This window comes from Gopherus flavomarginatus, chromosome 4 (assembly GCF_025201925.1).
Source record: "Gopherus flavomarginatus isolate rGopFla2 chromosome 4, rGopFla2.mat.asm, whole genome shotgun sequence".
Classification (NCBI taxonomy): Eukaryota; Metazoa; Chordata; order Testudines; family Testudinidae; genus Gopherus; species Gopherus flavomarginatus.
Genome location: NC_066620.1, coordinates 107,435,190 through 107,451,328, shown reverse-complemented (window position 1 = coordinate 107,451,328; position 16,139 = coordinate 107,435,190). Strand labels below are relative to the sequence as shown.

General features: G+C 40.3%; 1 protein-coding gene across 1 annotated transcript; it reads left to right on the top strand.

The window, feature by feature from the left end:
- The first annotated feature begins 1,361 nt into the window (after positions 1-1,361).
- LTV1 (LTV1 ribosome biogenesis factor) lies at positions 1,362-16,126 on the top strand. Its single transcript, XM_050949736.1, has 11 exons — positions 1,362-1,711; positions 4,021-4,152; positions 4,975-5,151; positions 6,427-6,514; positions 7,692-7,836; positions 8,449-8,695; positions 10,347-10,474; positions 11,468-11,610; positions 11,921-11,973; positions 12,859-13,059; positions 14,315-16,126. Exons 1-11 carry the CDS (start codon positions 1,709-1,711, stop codon positions 14,426-14,428), a joined length of 1,431 nt encoding a protein of 476 aa, XP_050805693.1. The 5' UTR covers positions 1,362-1,708; the 3' UTR covers positions 14,429-16,126.
- The last annotated feature ends 13 nt before the right edge of the window (positions 16,127-16,139 follow it).

The following is a 16,139-nucleotide window of genomic DNA, read 5'->3' as shown; positions in this document are numbered from 1 at the left end:
CCATGAACAGTTTGGATTTTTGTATGACATAACTAAATTCAACGAAATAGGAAAACAAGAGCAACTAATGACAAAGTGCAAGAATCTAGAGAGCCTCCTGAAGCATGGTGATAGTTTTCATTTAAATGGACTTGAACTGTACAAAGAATTGAGTACACTGTCATCAATGTTGCCACATGCAAAATCGGTGATGGACATTGTACAGTTTATTCATACCCACAAACTTGTTGACATATATCCTAATGTGTACATTGCCACTTGTATTCTACTGACAATTCCTGTAACAGTAGCATCAGGAGAACGGAGTTTCTCAAAACTAAAGCTCATTAAAAACTATCTCCGCTCTACAATGAGTCAGGAACGCTTGACTGGTCTTGCTATTCTTGCGAGCGAACAAGACACGACTTTGTCTTTAAAAGCAGCAAAGAATCCTGTGGCACCTTATAGACTAACAGACGTTTTGGAGCATGAGCTTTCGTGGGTGAATACCCACTTCTTCAGATGCATGCATCTATAAGGTGCCACAGGATTCTTTGCTGCTTTTACAGATCCAGACTAACACGGCTACCCTTCTGATACTTGACTTTGTCTTTGTCATACGATGACATTATTACTGATTTTGCAGCCAAAAAAGCCAGAAAGATTGCTTTTAATTAAAAATAAATCTTTGTTTCAATACTTCATATAAATTTCCAAGAAAATTTTGATAAATTAAAAAATATATATATTATTTGCATCATTCTGTTATATCAGAATTTTTTCTATAGTGCTGCTTCTTTAGTGCTAGTCCATCAGCATTACAGTGTGCTTCATTAAGTTAAACTGGTTTTAATAATGGGAATGTGGCAAGTTTTCCAATACTACAAGCTTATGTTTGTGTTGCTAAGAGCAGATCAGGCACAGGGGCACCAGTTTAATAATCTCGCCTAGGGCACCATAAACCCTAAGGCCGGCCCTGGCTGCCAGTATGTGGGCGGGGCAGGGCTACACCCCTGATGCCCCCTGGCGTGTGTTGCTGGGGGGAGATGGGAAAACGGGACACCTCACGCGGACTCCACAACAGCCCAGGGCTTGGCCCAGCCAGGGGTCCAGGCAGGCGGAGGGACCGAGACACGGCGTCGGCCAGGTCCATCACGCCGCTCTGACGCCCACTCTGCGCATGCGCTGCAGGGGGAAATCCCACGCCAAGAAACGTTCATCGGCAGCTGCGTGTGCCTGAGAAACGCTGACGGGGGGCAGCAGCTCGCACCTCCCTGAGGCATCTGCCCCGCCCCCCATTCCCGCATGCAGCTCCCTTAGTGCGCATGCCTGCTGTCCTCTGGGCTCCTCCAATCCTTCCACTCTCTCCGCCACTGCCGCACCCCGGTGGGCAAAACCATTCACACAACGTTGGGGGCCGTGTTAGCGCCTGTGCCTCTTTAACGCTGCCTTCCGCGAGAGGGCTTCCGTCGCCCCTGCCAGTTCTTGACTCTGCGGCAGGAGGCTCATTTACTGCCACTACGTTGGTTTGGAGTTGCCAATCCGCCCCTGCCCCCCGCCAGTGGACCTGAGCTGGTTTATCCCAAGATGGCGGCGGTTCCTGAGCTGCCGTAAAGCACAGTTGCGAGCCGGGCTGACTCGCGTGGGAGTGAGCCAGACTCGGGGTCTCCCGTAGCGTGGCCCCCCCAGGACTGTGCCGAGCGCGAGCCGCTGCACCCGCTTCCGAGCCATGGTGAGTAACGGCCGCGGAGGAGGGAGGGGAAAGAGCTTGAAACCTTCCTCATGGGAGGGGGCGCGCGCTGTTGTCACTCGCTCACCAACCCCCAACGGTCCGTCCGCGTTTTGCCCCCGGGCGCGGTCAAAAAACCCTTTCCCCATGGGACCGCACGTCACGGCTGCCGAGTCCGCAGGGAGGGCGGAGGGCCCCGCCCCTCGTCTCAGCGGCGTTAACTCTGGAGCCTAATGATGCCCGTGGCCACTTAATGCCCTAATGCTAGGGTGGGGGTTGGCCTCTGCTGGGAATTAGAAGGAGCTGCTGAGGAAGGCTGGTGTCTGTGATTAGCTGTCATTTGTTAGGTCTTGCCTAAGACTGAAGAGGTTGTGAAAGCTAGGACTATAACAGCGTTTAAAAGATAACTGGATAAATTCTGGGAGGTTAAGTCCATTGATGGCTATTAGCCAGGATAGGGTAGGGAGTGGTGTCCCTAGCCTTTGTTTGTCCTTGACCATTACCTGTCAGGTTCACTCCCTTTGGGGCACCTGGTATTCGCCACTGTAGGTAGAGAGGATATTGGGCTAGATGGACCATTGGTCTGACCTAGTACGGCTGTTCTTATGTCCTTATATAAGATTTATCAGCACTGGGCCTGCATTGTGCTAGATGCTGTACAAACACAGTGGCATATCTGCCTTGCCCTGAAGAGCTCACAGTTCAAGTAGCCAAGACAGACACAGGGTGGGAGAAGGGGTATCTGTACAGTCAAATATAACTACCCCAAGTATTCAGAAATCCTCAAGTAGGCCAAAAAATCATCAAACTTTAAAAAAAAATGGTTTGGGGATCTCTTAAATACATTTTTGTTTTGGAGCACCTGGCTTATATTTGCCTCAGAACTTCAGGTGTTTTTCTACATCTATGAGGACTAGAAATTCACAGGATTTTCTAATGACAGCTGAGGTTCTCAGTTAATCCTTTGGCTGTGGGAGAGTGCCTGTCTTTAAGAAAAAACACCAATATCTCAAGCTTTGTGCTAAAGTCAGGAGAGTTGGCAACAGTGATAAGTCACAGGGAGAAGGTTGGAAGAGACCCCAAAAAAGAGGAAAGATTAGTGATGAAGAGAAACCAAGGGTAGAAATAGCGGTAGCCCTAAAAGGAGGCATAACTTTCCAGTGTGATAAAATACAGAACAGATATTAACTAAAAGGTATGTTTATTACATGCAAGCAATTATCTACCCTCCATCTCTGTGCAAAGGAATGTATATAAGGATGGCATATAGGTCTGAAATTATTTCCTGGCCCTATGCAAACCATCATTATAAATGGAATTCTGCCCTCTCCACAGAATGGGCTTCAGAGGCACACTGAATAATTTAATCTACAAGCTACTGGGCTGCAGTAATGGAGACCTGGATTTTAAACATTGCATTTGTACCACCATGCTCCTGGAAATTCACAGTTAGCAGTAGTGGTATATATGTCTGCTTACGTACAGTCTTGCATCTCATTTTGTGATAATGCCAGACATAAGATTCCAAAATGCAAACAATATTAAAAGCATACCCTGGCAGCTGATACCTTCTTACACCAATGTATCCCAAATGCTACATAACATGTTACGTTATCTGTTTTACATTTTAAAATTATAAAGCAAGGAGAGGAAGGTTAGGCTTATACTGTAACTTACACAATGAAAATGTTCTTGTATAATTTTTTTAACTTGTCAGAGTTCTCAGTAATAGAACTGATTGGAAAATGTTTTGTTGTTTTTTTTTTTCACACAGTTATATAGAGAGTTGTAGAATATATTTCCAACAGGATAGTGCTTCAGATTGCTGAGGAATTCAGGATGCTGAGATGGTTTATTTTATGTGGTAGTGGTTCAGTTGACAATTTCATTATGAATAACTGGGCTAGAAATATATATTTATGGACCATTGTCTAAATTATATATAGGAAGTTATATTTGCCTGTCCATTTCCCAGCTTGAACTTTGTCAGATGTGCCCTGATGTTCAGAGTGCAGTTACTTAAGAACACCTGAAAGCACAGCTGAAAATCATGTGCTGTAATCAGTCTGAAATTCATGTTTAATGTATAATTCTACAGAACACAAATATATATCTGCAACTGACTTTTAGATAGTGCAAGAACACACCTAATTTTGGTTTTCTTTTTAAGCCCAGCTGTTCAAGAGTATGTAACATTTTTTGAAATTTTATAGCAAAGAACGTGTGTGTATGTTTTGGGGAGGAAAGGGGTTCCTTAGAAAAGTTTTTAATATATATCTTTTTATAACCAGAACCTAACTTTGCTTTTGCAGCCTCACAGAAGGAAGAAACCCTTTATAGAGAAAAAGAAAGCTGTAACATTTCACCTGGTACACAGAAGTCAGAGGGACCCTTTGGCAGCTGATGAGACTGCACCTCAGAGAGTTCTGTTGCCTTCACAGAAGGTAAATGCTCACTTCAACCATGGAAGCTTGGATTAAAAATTAATATTGCAGGAGAGTAAAATGATAAGATTTAGAGTCATAACTTGAGAAAAAGGAGGATGGCTTAGGAATGGGTTTTAATCAGAAGATTGGACTGAAATCTACCACAATGTAAGAGGCTGGGTGTTTGGTTTTTTGAGAACGCACTCGAATCTTTATAATTTTTTACACTCTTATACAGACAAAACATCAGCATTTTATTAAACGCTTCCTAGTGAGAGAATTTTACCTAGCCAGAGGTGGTTATGGTGGATGCAAGGGGAGGGCAGAACCCACCAGGGAGGTCCAAGGACAACGTACCATTGATAAACCTTGGAACTTAGGAGTTCAAGGCTCTCAGCCTCAAAATTAATCCCTGCTGCCTCTATGTAGTGAACAGTCATAACAAATCTCCATGCACTGAATATTTGTATAGCTTCTGTACACACAGAGATTTGCAAAAGTTTTGTAAGTAAATGTTTTTGCTCATGGGCATACATGGGCTGAACACCTTGTTTAGTGTGTGTTGGATTGTTTGTTTTTAAAACAAAAGCTTAGTTATGCCACAAAACTCATCTTCTCTTATGTGTTTTAAAAAAAAAAAAAGATTTCCTCCTGAACCCTTTAGACTAAGGCTGTTTCAGTTCTGTTTTTCATCTGTTTGGGGTTTTTTGTTTTTTCCTGCAAGGTGTCCTTGTTTTTTCAAGATGAGGATTCCCAGGTTATCTATTTGAGATCCACATTATTGCTAATGAATTTGAATCTGACCTAATTTATTAATCCTAATCTTGTTTCAATCTCAAGGGAGATGAGGAACAGAGGAGAGAAGAGCAGAGGAAATATGGAGTGTTCTTTGATGATGACTACGACTACTTGCAGCATCTAAAAGAAACCTCTGGTCCCTCAGAGCTAGTCCCATCTGATGTGTCTGGTCAACCGAGCAGGAGTATAGTGAGAGAGGAAGAAAGTCAACAGATTCCAGTAAGTATGGTATTTGCTGCACTGTTGACCATTTTTGTGTTGTATCTTGCTGAGTTTAACATCCTGTAAATCCAGCCACATGTTCAAAATCTAATAACCTTGTTCAAAAAGCGTTCATGTGGTTATAAGCTACTTATGAAGGATTCTATTTTTCCAGGGCACTTTGGCATACCAGATTTCCTATTTGATCATAGGCAAAAGTATTATAATGGCAATTAATGATCCATTTGTTATTTAGAAGCTGCAAAGCCCTTAAATGATTTTCATCATGACCGTGAGGGTTCTTGTATGACCCAAAAGGGACGGGATCCCATAATAGTTGTGTGGGGGGGGGGGGGGGGAAACAAACCATGTAAGTTGCTTACAGTACTTTTGCATTTGTTTTATAATTATTATAAAACACTCAGATACTGTGGTAATGGATTATGAGGAAATCTTAAATAAGTAGTAATAAACTAGAAACTATATCAAATATTGGTAAGAAAGTAATGAAACAAAATCTGGGGAAAATACAGGTGAATGCTTCCAGTGTTGAGTACAGTGAAGTCTTGACATTCAGTAGTGTGCCAAACACTATATGTTAGTGGTTTGGAAAGCTATTAGGTAACCCTGACAAGCAGTGTAGTGTGCAAGAACAGTGTACAAACTGAATCAACAGTAGCTTATTTTAAAGGCCTGGGGAAGTGGTTTTTTCAATTTTGACAAAAACTGGCACACATGACAGTTTTAAAAACAAAGTATGTTTTGACCACATTATAAAAAGTTCCATAAAATTAATTACTTCGGAAGCACTGTTTTTAAGTTTTTTTTAAGTCGTGCAAATAGAAAGGGCTGTAGAAGGGAAATCTTAAAATGGTCTTTAGGAATGCTTATGCTATTAAGGAAATAGAAAGTTGCTTCTGGTTATTTCCTGCACAACCATTTCCTCAGTCACATGTTGAAAGCTTTCAAACAATCTCTGTATTCGGGGAGTATGCATACTAAGGGCAAAAATTCTTCATTGGCTAACTTCCATTACTTAGTCCAATAAAGAAACAAGGTGAGGGAGGTGGTAACTTTTATGGGAACAACTTCTGTTGGTGAAAAAGACAAGCTTTTTTGCTACACAGAGTTTTTCTCAAGTCCACTAAAACTTAAGACATCAGTTAAAATCCTGTTTTCTCCAGGTAAGTAAGTAGTAATTTTCAAAGATTTGTCTGTCAGAGTACTCAAAAAGTCTTAGAGATGCAAGAGTGATCATACCATCTTAAATAAATAGCTATTTTTTGTTTAAAGGCTCCTGCTATTAACTTGCCTTCCTCAGTGTTTGCCTCAGAGTTTGAAGAGGATGTGGGACTCTTAAATAAAGCTGCTCCTGTTTCAGGTACCATACAACTCTTTACCTGTTCTTCTTTTGTGAAGCTAATGGTCCTCTTGGTGACTTAGGTGAAATTATATTTTTGTTTAACATTAAAGTGGTTCATCTTTTGATTAATATGAACCTTGCATATTTGATTATTTTGCTTCAGGTATTGCTCAATAGCAGAGAGAAGAATGTCTCCATAATTGAAGAGAACCAAAAAGTGACTCAATTTATTTTTCTCAGTAATTGAATCGGTGCTTTTGGCATTATATAGTAACTGGTTCTAATCCTTGGGTTTGTTGTATTGTGCAGGAAATCCTAGTTGGGAAAGGAAGAAGAGAGGGGAAGATCCTTCAGAGGGTGGTTGGGTTTTTTTGTTTTTGTTTTTTTAAGGAATTTTGTCAGTCTTTTAATGCCCCATTCCTTTATTGGGATATGTTAAAGTATATCGTTGTGCCCCGGTAGAGTCCCACTGATGCAAAAGTTCATCTACATGCATCCCAGTATAGATCTGAGGCTTCATTCTCAGTTTGTCTTCCTTGGAAGAAAAGTAAATTCCATTCAGCATCCCAGTGTTGTGGTCTTACACTGTAGCATGATTTAAGTGTTCAGTGTGTTACAAAGATGTACAGCGTGCTTGCATAATATACCTATGTGGCCATTCTGGTATAGCATCTATCGCACGTTCTCTGGGTTTTAAAATCCACAGTTCCTTCTGTCCAGACAGGGGAGTTTTAATGACAAGTGTGCAACAAACTGAAGTAGAGGATTAGTTTTGTGGCCTATGTATGTAATTTAGAAAGGTTTTTTTATATATAGGTCTGCAATGGAAATATATGTACTCTAAGCATAGGAGAAGCAGTCATCCAAATCAGAATAACTCATGTATAATTGATGAGATAAGTCACATATTATGATGTGTTCAGACTATTGGACCGCATATCTGTCTGACTTCTAATGAGCAGAATTATAGTTTTTAACTGAAATATTGTACACTGTCCGATTCAACTCCGCGACTTTGCCATGTGCTTCTAATGAATTCTTTAAAATTCTTTCCCTCCTTCCCAAAAAGGGGGTTATCTGAGCTTAGCGAATAGCTCCACTTAGTACAAATTAGTATTTATAGTTGGGAACCTTTATTTCAGGAAAGTGGCTTGCGGATGCGATACCAGTTTTAAAGCATTCTTTTCCATTGTAGGACCCCGTTTGGATTTTGACCCTGATATTGTCGCAGCTCTTGATGATGACTTTGACTTCAATAATCCAGATAATCTTCTCGAAGATGACTTTGTCTTAAAGGCCAATGAGCCATGGAAAGGGGACTGGAAAAGAGAGGATTGTCGGTATATGGAGCTTTGTAGAACTCTTTAATGTCATAACAAATAATGCAGTATTGTCCCTAGTTCTTTTTTTGTTTTTTGTTTATCTGTTTGAAACAGCACTAAATTCACAAATATATGGAATTTACTTAATAAACAGGATTATGAGGTCTAAACTGTTTCCAAACCTAATGCAATCTCATTGTTACCCATGATACCTCACTTCATAGTATTTCTAGCATTAGCTACTGGTACCACTTCTTTCATAAGCACATGCATAGTTTTACTCGTATTAATATTCCATATTCTAGTATTCCTTTGCTTTCTCTTTCTTTTCTGTTCCCGTTTCCTGATGTATAACTAACCAGATATGCTGCATTTGGAATAACCAGGGAACGACCAAGCGTGAAAGCATTTCTGGCTATCCACCTTAATCAAATATTTATTGGTACACCCTGAGTTTAACTTTGGCAGCACATTTACTACTAAACATTTCGACTACTTGTATCAGCATGAGAAGAATCATTTTTAAATTTAATTTGGCTATGTTTATGAGGTGATAACCTGTCACAGTCTACCCAGTGTTGTTTTATACCCATTTCTTAAGTGGCTGATCTATATCTATATTATACTCAGGGGCTCTGATACTGAGGATGAAGATGAGTGGGAGGATATGGATGATGATGGTGGAAAGGACAACGGTAGTAATGAAGATTATGATTCAGAGGGTCCTTTATCAGATGATGAGGGAGTTAGTGAAGAGATGAAAGAGTTTCTTTTCATGCAAGAGGAGACCAAGAGCCGTTTCACAGCATACTCCATGACTTCGTCCGTAATGAGAAGGAATGAACAGTTGACCCTGCTAGATGAGAGATTTGAGAAGGTGAGGCAGCTCACTGATAAAAATGCTAAGAAGCCTGAAGTTTGAGAGAGAGGATATTTTAAAGCTATTTTTCTGTGCTTTTTGCCCATCCTGCTCTCCCACACCCTAAATCCTGTAAGCCAGTGGTTTTCAAACTTTTTAGGCTGCATACCCCTTTCCAAATAAGGTAGTCTACTGTATATCCCCATCTGAGATAGGTGGAGGTGATGAGGGGGCGGGCGGTCCATGCAGGGTCACATGACCCACCACCAGATTTCTGCCTTCCATTTAGCAACAGCTTCTAGAGGTTTTCAAACGGGGGGGAGGGGGACATCCAGGGGGATGCAGAGGAATGTTCGGGGGGGCAAGTGGCTAAGTCAGGTATCTTGGGCCATCCCTGCATGGCGGGGCTCGGGGAGGGAGCACCAGCTCTGCTCTCTGACTCACGTCAGTGGGCCACCAAGCCTGTTGGGGTGTGGGGAGACTGCCAAAAATTTTAACTCAAGGCAGGGGTTACAAAATGTTTGAAAACAGCCCCCTAGTCCAATATTCCTACAAGGCACCCACTACAGTTTGAAAACTTCAGACTCTTAGTCACATACAAAAAGGAAATGTACACCAATGCAGATGCGGTTTTAATTTTAAGAAGATTAAACATTGATTGCCAATTCTTGCTAAAATAAAATGTGTTGTCTATCCTTATAGGATTTTTTTTTCTCGCATATCCCAGTTTGAAAACCACTGCTGAGATGATCCATGCGCATAGACCCTTATGCCTGTGCAAGCTCTCACTCATTTAATTTCACAGTGATGGCAATGTCTGTTCTTCTCTGAAGATACTTTGCATTATAAGATATGAGTTTGAGTGTGGGTTTTAAATGGTTCTCATCCAGTGCATGGTTGTATTGTCTCATTCACGTTAAAAGGCTGCAGGGATGTAATCCTAACTATGGATTTCCTCTTTTCCTGCCTCCAACAATTGTAATCATTTCCATTGCTATGGGGAGATGTGGAATCTCAAGCAGTAAAGGATATATCATTTGTCAAATCACATATTTCCATCTGTAATGGGGGAGTGGTATTTTAGTCCTATGAGGTGAATTTATAAGGGATGATGATTTTAAAGTGCTTTGATCTAATTGTATGAAAAGTGTGGTGGATGCATGAAGTGTAACTTTTCTACTAGGCAGTGGCAGTCTAATTAATTTATTTAATTATCCCAAACAATGTCCCAAAGAGAAATGAGTAATTTGACTATATAACATTGAAAGATAATTAATTTACTATTGGTATGCTTATGTCAGTCGGAGGTAAAGGAGAGCCTGCTGCAGGCCTACCCTTGACTACTGCTACTACTACTGTATTTGTTTTGTAGACTTGTTTCAAAGACTTCTGTGAGGGGAGAAAGAAATGGGAGTGAATAGAAAGAAATTTATCATTATAGTTATCGTAATGCTGAGGAGACATAGTACTGGAGCAGGACCTCATTGTGCTAGGCACTGTAAGAACACAGAACCGACAGTCTCTGTCCTGCAGAACTTTTTGTTACAAATAGTGTGGAAAATTTTTTATATCCAGATAAGCTGTTGAACAACATTGCATTTCTCTCAACACATGCAATCTAGACACAAATATTCATCATTCATTTAGCTTTGTGTGTTTTCCTTTTTAGTTCTTTGAACAGTTTGATGACGATGAGATTGGAGCATTGGATAATGTGGAATTAGAAGGCTTTATTCACACCAACAGCTCTCGGTTGCAAGAAGTCCTGAATGACTACTACAAGGAGAAAGCTAAGGAGTGTGTAGAATCACTTTTAGAGCTACTTGTGTGAATCAGAACTAACTCTAATTACACGTTTCTCATCTTAGTGACATATCTCACTTATTAAGATAAAATCTGAGTTTTAATTCTCCTTGATGGAGACCATGTTTTTGTTTGTAGGATGTAATTTGTTTAGTGTTTTTGTAAAGTATTCATATTTTTATTTAACAGTGGATTTCAGTTTAATTGAGTGATGATGCACCAAAGTGACATGGAGTAGGTTTTTTGGTGCTTTCAGTCGTGTTGAAAAGGAGACATAATTGTATCCCACTGAACTACTGCTAATGTTCAGAGGCCTTCTTAGTCCTTCTGACTTGCAAGGAAGTTACTCATTTGGACTGAGGTTTTCCCCTACCATGCATCTTTCTGTTGTTGCTGTTACAACTGACTCTGCTGCAGGGTCAGTTACATCTCCTCCATCTGCTGTTGTGTACAGAACCAACAGCAGAACCTGTTATGTACATAGTGGAATGATTTATCTATCATGATTGTATATCTAATTGATCATGTATACCTAGTTGAACACTTATGACCCAATCCTTTGCATTCAGATGTTGAGGGGGGACGACAGTCAGCCAGCCATTCAGTTCACTGGTGTTTCCTCCTTCCTGCATTCAGGTGCGCCAAATATTCTTGAAAGTAGAGGCAGCTTTCTTAGCAATCTACCTCTGACAGTGCGGATATTTAAATAGTCTGGTTTTTTTGGAGACTTATGGAGAGAGAAGATAGGGGAAAGGAAAAGAAATTCCCATGTCACATTACTAAGTGGTTTGGTTTTGTTTTTTTTTAACATAAGAATGTTTTTCCTGTCTTTTGGGGGGTGGGGCGTTATGTAGTCAGATTTAAATAAAAGAGGTGGAGGGAAAGGGTCAGCCCTTCATTCTTTTTTTCTGTTAGGAAGTTACAGTGAAATTCTTATTTTTTTTTTCCTTTCCCTGACTCCCATCCTCTTCTTATCTTCTCTAAAAGCTCTGTGAAACCCGATGCTCTTGAACCAAGAAAGGATTTAGATTCTCCCCTTAATGAGAAGGGTGAGGAAGAAGAAGAAGAAGAAATCATAACTTTAGTTATTGAGGAACCCAAAGAGAAATGGGATTGTGAATCCATTTTGAGTAAGTATGTGAGACTCTTATTTTTTCCAGGGATAGTAAAGCAGATGGTAGATTGTCTTGTTACTGATAGCAAGGTTTCTAGTTAAAATAGCTTCTGCATTTCTCTGTGCTTTTGACTGGCACATAACAGCATACATTCTCATAAAAGAATTTTGGCCAGGAGTGTATTAAGTGCACTAAAACATAACTAATTGCTACAAGTCTTTCTAATTTAATGTATAACTTTTGTTTTAAAAATTGATATGCAAATTGGGGTTGTATTTTTCAGTGTACAACCTTCCATTAGCTTCGTCTTTCCGTTTTGCCCTAGGTACGTACTCAAACTTATATAATCATCCAAAACTTATTGAGGAGCCAGCAAAGGTAAAATCATTAGGTTTATTTTCTATATTGTATGAAGTTTACAGAAGCCTAAGCAGCAGCATGACTTGTAGAGTCAAGACAAAGACAGTTACTTTCCTGTTGGCTGTATTTGTCTTTGAGTTGACCTGCAAATGGGGTGTGGAGGTAGGAATGTTGTGTTCTGTTTTTGCTGCTTCATGATTTATAAAACATTTAGCAGGTGGTGGTTGTGGTGGTTTTTTGTTTTTTTTTAAGGTGGGAAAGGGGGTGAGAGAGGAAGAATAACTTTTACATTGAAAATTCAAAATTTGCGTAACTTGTTTTTCCTGGAGAATTAGTAAGATTATATCACTAATATCAAGAGTACAACCTGCGCATACTTGCGAGAAATCAGTTCTTTTGGAGGTGGATCTTTGCTGTCCTTTTGAGGACTGAGAACTTTTACCACAGTTCTTTTGTCCTCCAAGGAGTACCACAGCGAAATTTAAAATACATCTTGATATTTCTGAAGTTCAAAAAATAAAGCAAACCACCTTCTTTTTGAGACCTCCTCATAAAAAAGAGAGATACAACCTTAATTTTTTTCCTTATTAGTTACCTTTAAGTAAAACTTAAATAAAAGAAGGAAGGGACAGTAATGTTAAATACAACTTTTAAGGCCGACTTCTGCCACAGATATGTATGGTAGTTCTTGAGTTTGATTGGAATTCATGTGCATCTATCTGAGGGCAGAATTTGGCTTGCGTGTTCACTATTGGAAAACTTGTAGCATTATTGGTGGTTCTGTACTATTGGTGATAAGCAAGGGGGTGATCCATAAACCTTGGAAGAAAAGCACACAGAGGATGGAGAGTTAAAGACAACTACTTCACTGACACATTGTCTGTCTGTCTGTCTGTATTTTAGTCCAAACCAATCAAAATTTCTCACAAGAGTGGAATCCCACTGGATATCTTGCCTCAGAGAGGTCTTACGGCTAAGCAGATCGAACGCATGCAGATGATTGATCAAAGTGATCTGCCAAGAGTATCCACACAGCCACGTTTAAAAAATGAGAGCAGAGAGGATCGAAAAGCTAGAAAACAAGCTATAAAGGAAGAACGAAAGGTAAAACCTAGTCTTTAATATTTTAAGACAACCCTTCTGGAAAATGTGTTGCTCTGTTCCTCATTATTCTGTTTTTTTAAACCATTTTTTCTTTTAAACCAATTTATTTTGTTTCTGGGAATTATTGGGAAAAATTCACTGGCCTTCAAGGGCTGATTTCCGTAGCTGAAACTGGAGTCTTTTGTTATATAAAGGTCTAACATGCTTCAACCTGAGAAAAGAGAATGTGAAGCAGCATATCTCTAAAACTTAGATATTAATCCTGAGGTAATTCTGCGCCACTGCGCAATGCAAAATTTTGCAGAAATTAATGTGCATGCAGAATTTCCATTCCCCCACAGAAATGGGCTGCAGTGCTGATAGCCGCCACCAGGGGCCACTGGATTCAGCAGAGCACACAGAAGACACTGCTGTGGGGAGGGAGAGGGAGCTAAAGGGTTCCAGGAAACTACAAGTCCCAGCATGCCTTGAGGGAAGGAGAGGGCAGCATGCCGGAAACTGCAAGCCTGGGACTGAGCATCAGGCTGTTTCTCCCTCTGGAACCCTGGGCTTGGAGGGGCGGGCGGAGAAGGGTGTGTGGGGAAGGGGGGACTCTGTAACTGGGCTCTGGGGGGAAGGAGGTGTAGGTATCTGGGCCAGGGATGGGGTGCCCCACAGTTGGCTCTGGGGAGGAGGGGGGTTGGGTGTATTGGGGTGAAGGGGCAGAGAAACAGGAATTGGGTTGTCATAGAGGTTTCTTAACTCTACTCCTGGGGGAGAGTTTGTGTGTGTCTGAATTGTTACAAACATACTTGGTGACAAGTATTTTGAAATAAATTACCAAAATAATTGAAACTGGCATGATTATGTAGTGTTCTTTTGACATAAAATTTGGAGAATTTTTTTAAATTTTTGGCACAGAATGCCCCCAGGAGTAAGATATGTGGGGCACCCTACACTACAAGTGCTACAACGGTACTGTTGCAGCACTGTAGATGCTTACTTCCATCAACATAGCGGTGACAGCACTGAAGTATAGGTTGTCTTATTCATACCCGAGAGAGTTTTTTCATACTCATGAGCGATGTTGCTAAGTCAACCGAAGTGGTGTGGGGTTTTTTGTTGTTTTTTTTAATGTATAAATCAGACCTTATTTAGCATGTCTCTGAAAGTTATTCAAATATCTCCTTTGGATTGTGAAGGTGTTGGGAGTGAATTATATACTCTGCAAATCTCAAAAATTGGTTTTTAATGGGTAAGTCATTCATGTTTGCAGGAACGGAGAATGGAGAAGAAAGCCAACAAATTAGCCTTCAAGTTGGAAAAAACAAGGCAAGAAAAAGAACTGCTGAATCTGAGACAGAACGTTCAAGGGCTCCAGCTGTCATAGTGGAACAGATGACTTTTTTTCATATTGTGGAAAGTTCTTTGCATTGTTCTTTGTGCTAGGATCTTGGGAAGACACTGACTCTTTTTTAACCTTGTCCCATCATGGACAGAAGTTCATAACATGGTATTTGAATTTTTCTATAACCAGGTCCAGTAATTTTGCCATCTTTTTTTAAATGTAAACAGCTGAAACAATTTTTGGTTACAAATTAAAATTTACTGTAGTATTACTGTATTTTTGTGTCATGAACATGGCAGCTATTTATAAACTGAGTTGCACTGGGAGCGTGTTATACTTAAATTACAGAAAAATTACATTTTCTCTGCAACAGGTTTTGTACATACTGAGAAATTTTAGCTATTGTGATTCAAGAGATCTCAGTGCTGTTTCTTGATTAGGTTTACCTATCTGTGCATAAAATAATTTTCCCTCCCTTTTATAATGGTATCTAAATGCAGGTTCAGTTGGAAACCACTCTTTGACCTTAGCGCAGTTCAGTATATCAAGAATATGCAGTATTTCCCCCCAAGCCCTGTCCAACTGTCTGAGGTATCTATTGCTGTTTGAATACTACTGTGAAGAGTAATGGAAAATCGTATTTTAAGAGAGAGGTTTAGAAAACTGTTTTTAAATTTAAGGGTTGTCTAAATTCACATGGTTGTGCTTTCCATTTCAGTTGGCGGGTGAAATAATTAAAGATATTTAATGCAAGATTTAGGTTGTGCATTTAAAATCAAAGTTAGCAACATTAACATCATTTCCTTGTGAAATTAACTTGGCTATATTGAACAGGTTTGCATACAGTGTTTGCTATAAAATATTCAAACAGTAATAAGTCAGAACTGTACACACGCAGGAAGAAAAAGAGTAGAGTATGCTACATACGTGTGACACAACAAAAATGCTGTTGCACTTCCTGACTTTCTGGGACCTTAACTCTGCAGCCTTAGCATTGCACTGAGGGAGCTAAACTGTATAAATGCAAACATTGGTGCTGTGTGAGGTCTAAATCATCCATGACCTAGGCAGGAACCTCTTGGAGGGCAGTGGTTCATCATAATCAGACACCGTAAACACCTTAGTTCTGACTCTAGCATTGAATCTGCATCGGCTTTGATACTCGTCATTCTCTTGGTGGCAGTGGACCTATACACCTCAGAAAGGTGAGCAAGAGTTGCCCCTTTATGAGCAGAAAAGGGAAGTACCTCATCTTTGTAGTTTCACAGGACCACAACATGAACATCCTTTCATGCCGTCTTGCCATGGCCAGCTCAATGTAGAAGTCTCTGTGTATGCTGCTTATGGGTGGGAGATTCTGGTAGAATCATAACTTATTTCTAGGATATCAGGTACTATTTTTGGAAGAGTTCAGGAATGGTGCCCAGGATATAAGGGGAGAGAATTTAAACTACTGTTAATTTAATCTCATCCCAGTTGGCTAAATCCTGAGCACTTTAAGACTGGTGCCTGTGAAGCTTAAATGAAATTTTTTTTTCCAGTTTTTCTTAAGGTTTTGTCATGTTGTTTTATTGCTTTTGGAAGTTTCTTTAAGTTCTTCAACACAAACTTTCTCTCCTTGATGGGTCTGATGCAATTGTTCAAATTCCTATTGATCCCTAGTCAGGAGCGGCGCCAGGGTTTTTGGCGCCCTAGGCAGGAGTCCTTCCGCGCTCCCGGTTGGCGGCAATTCGGCGGCAGGGGGGGTCCTTCC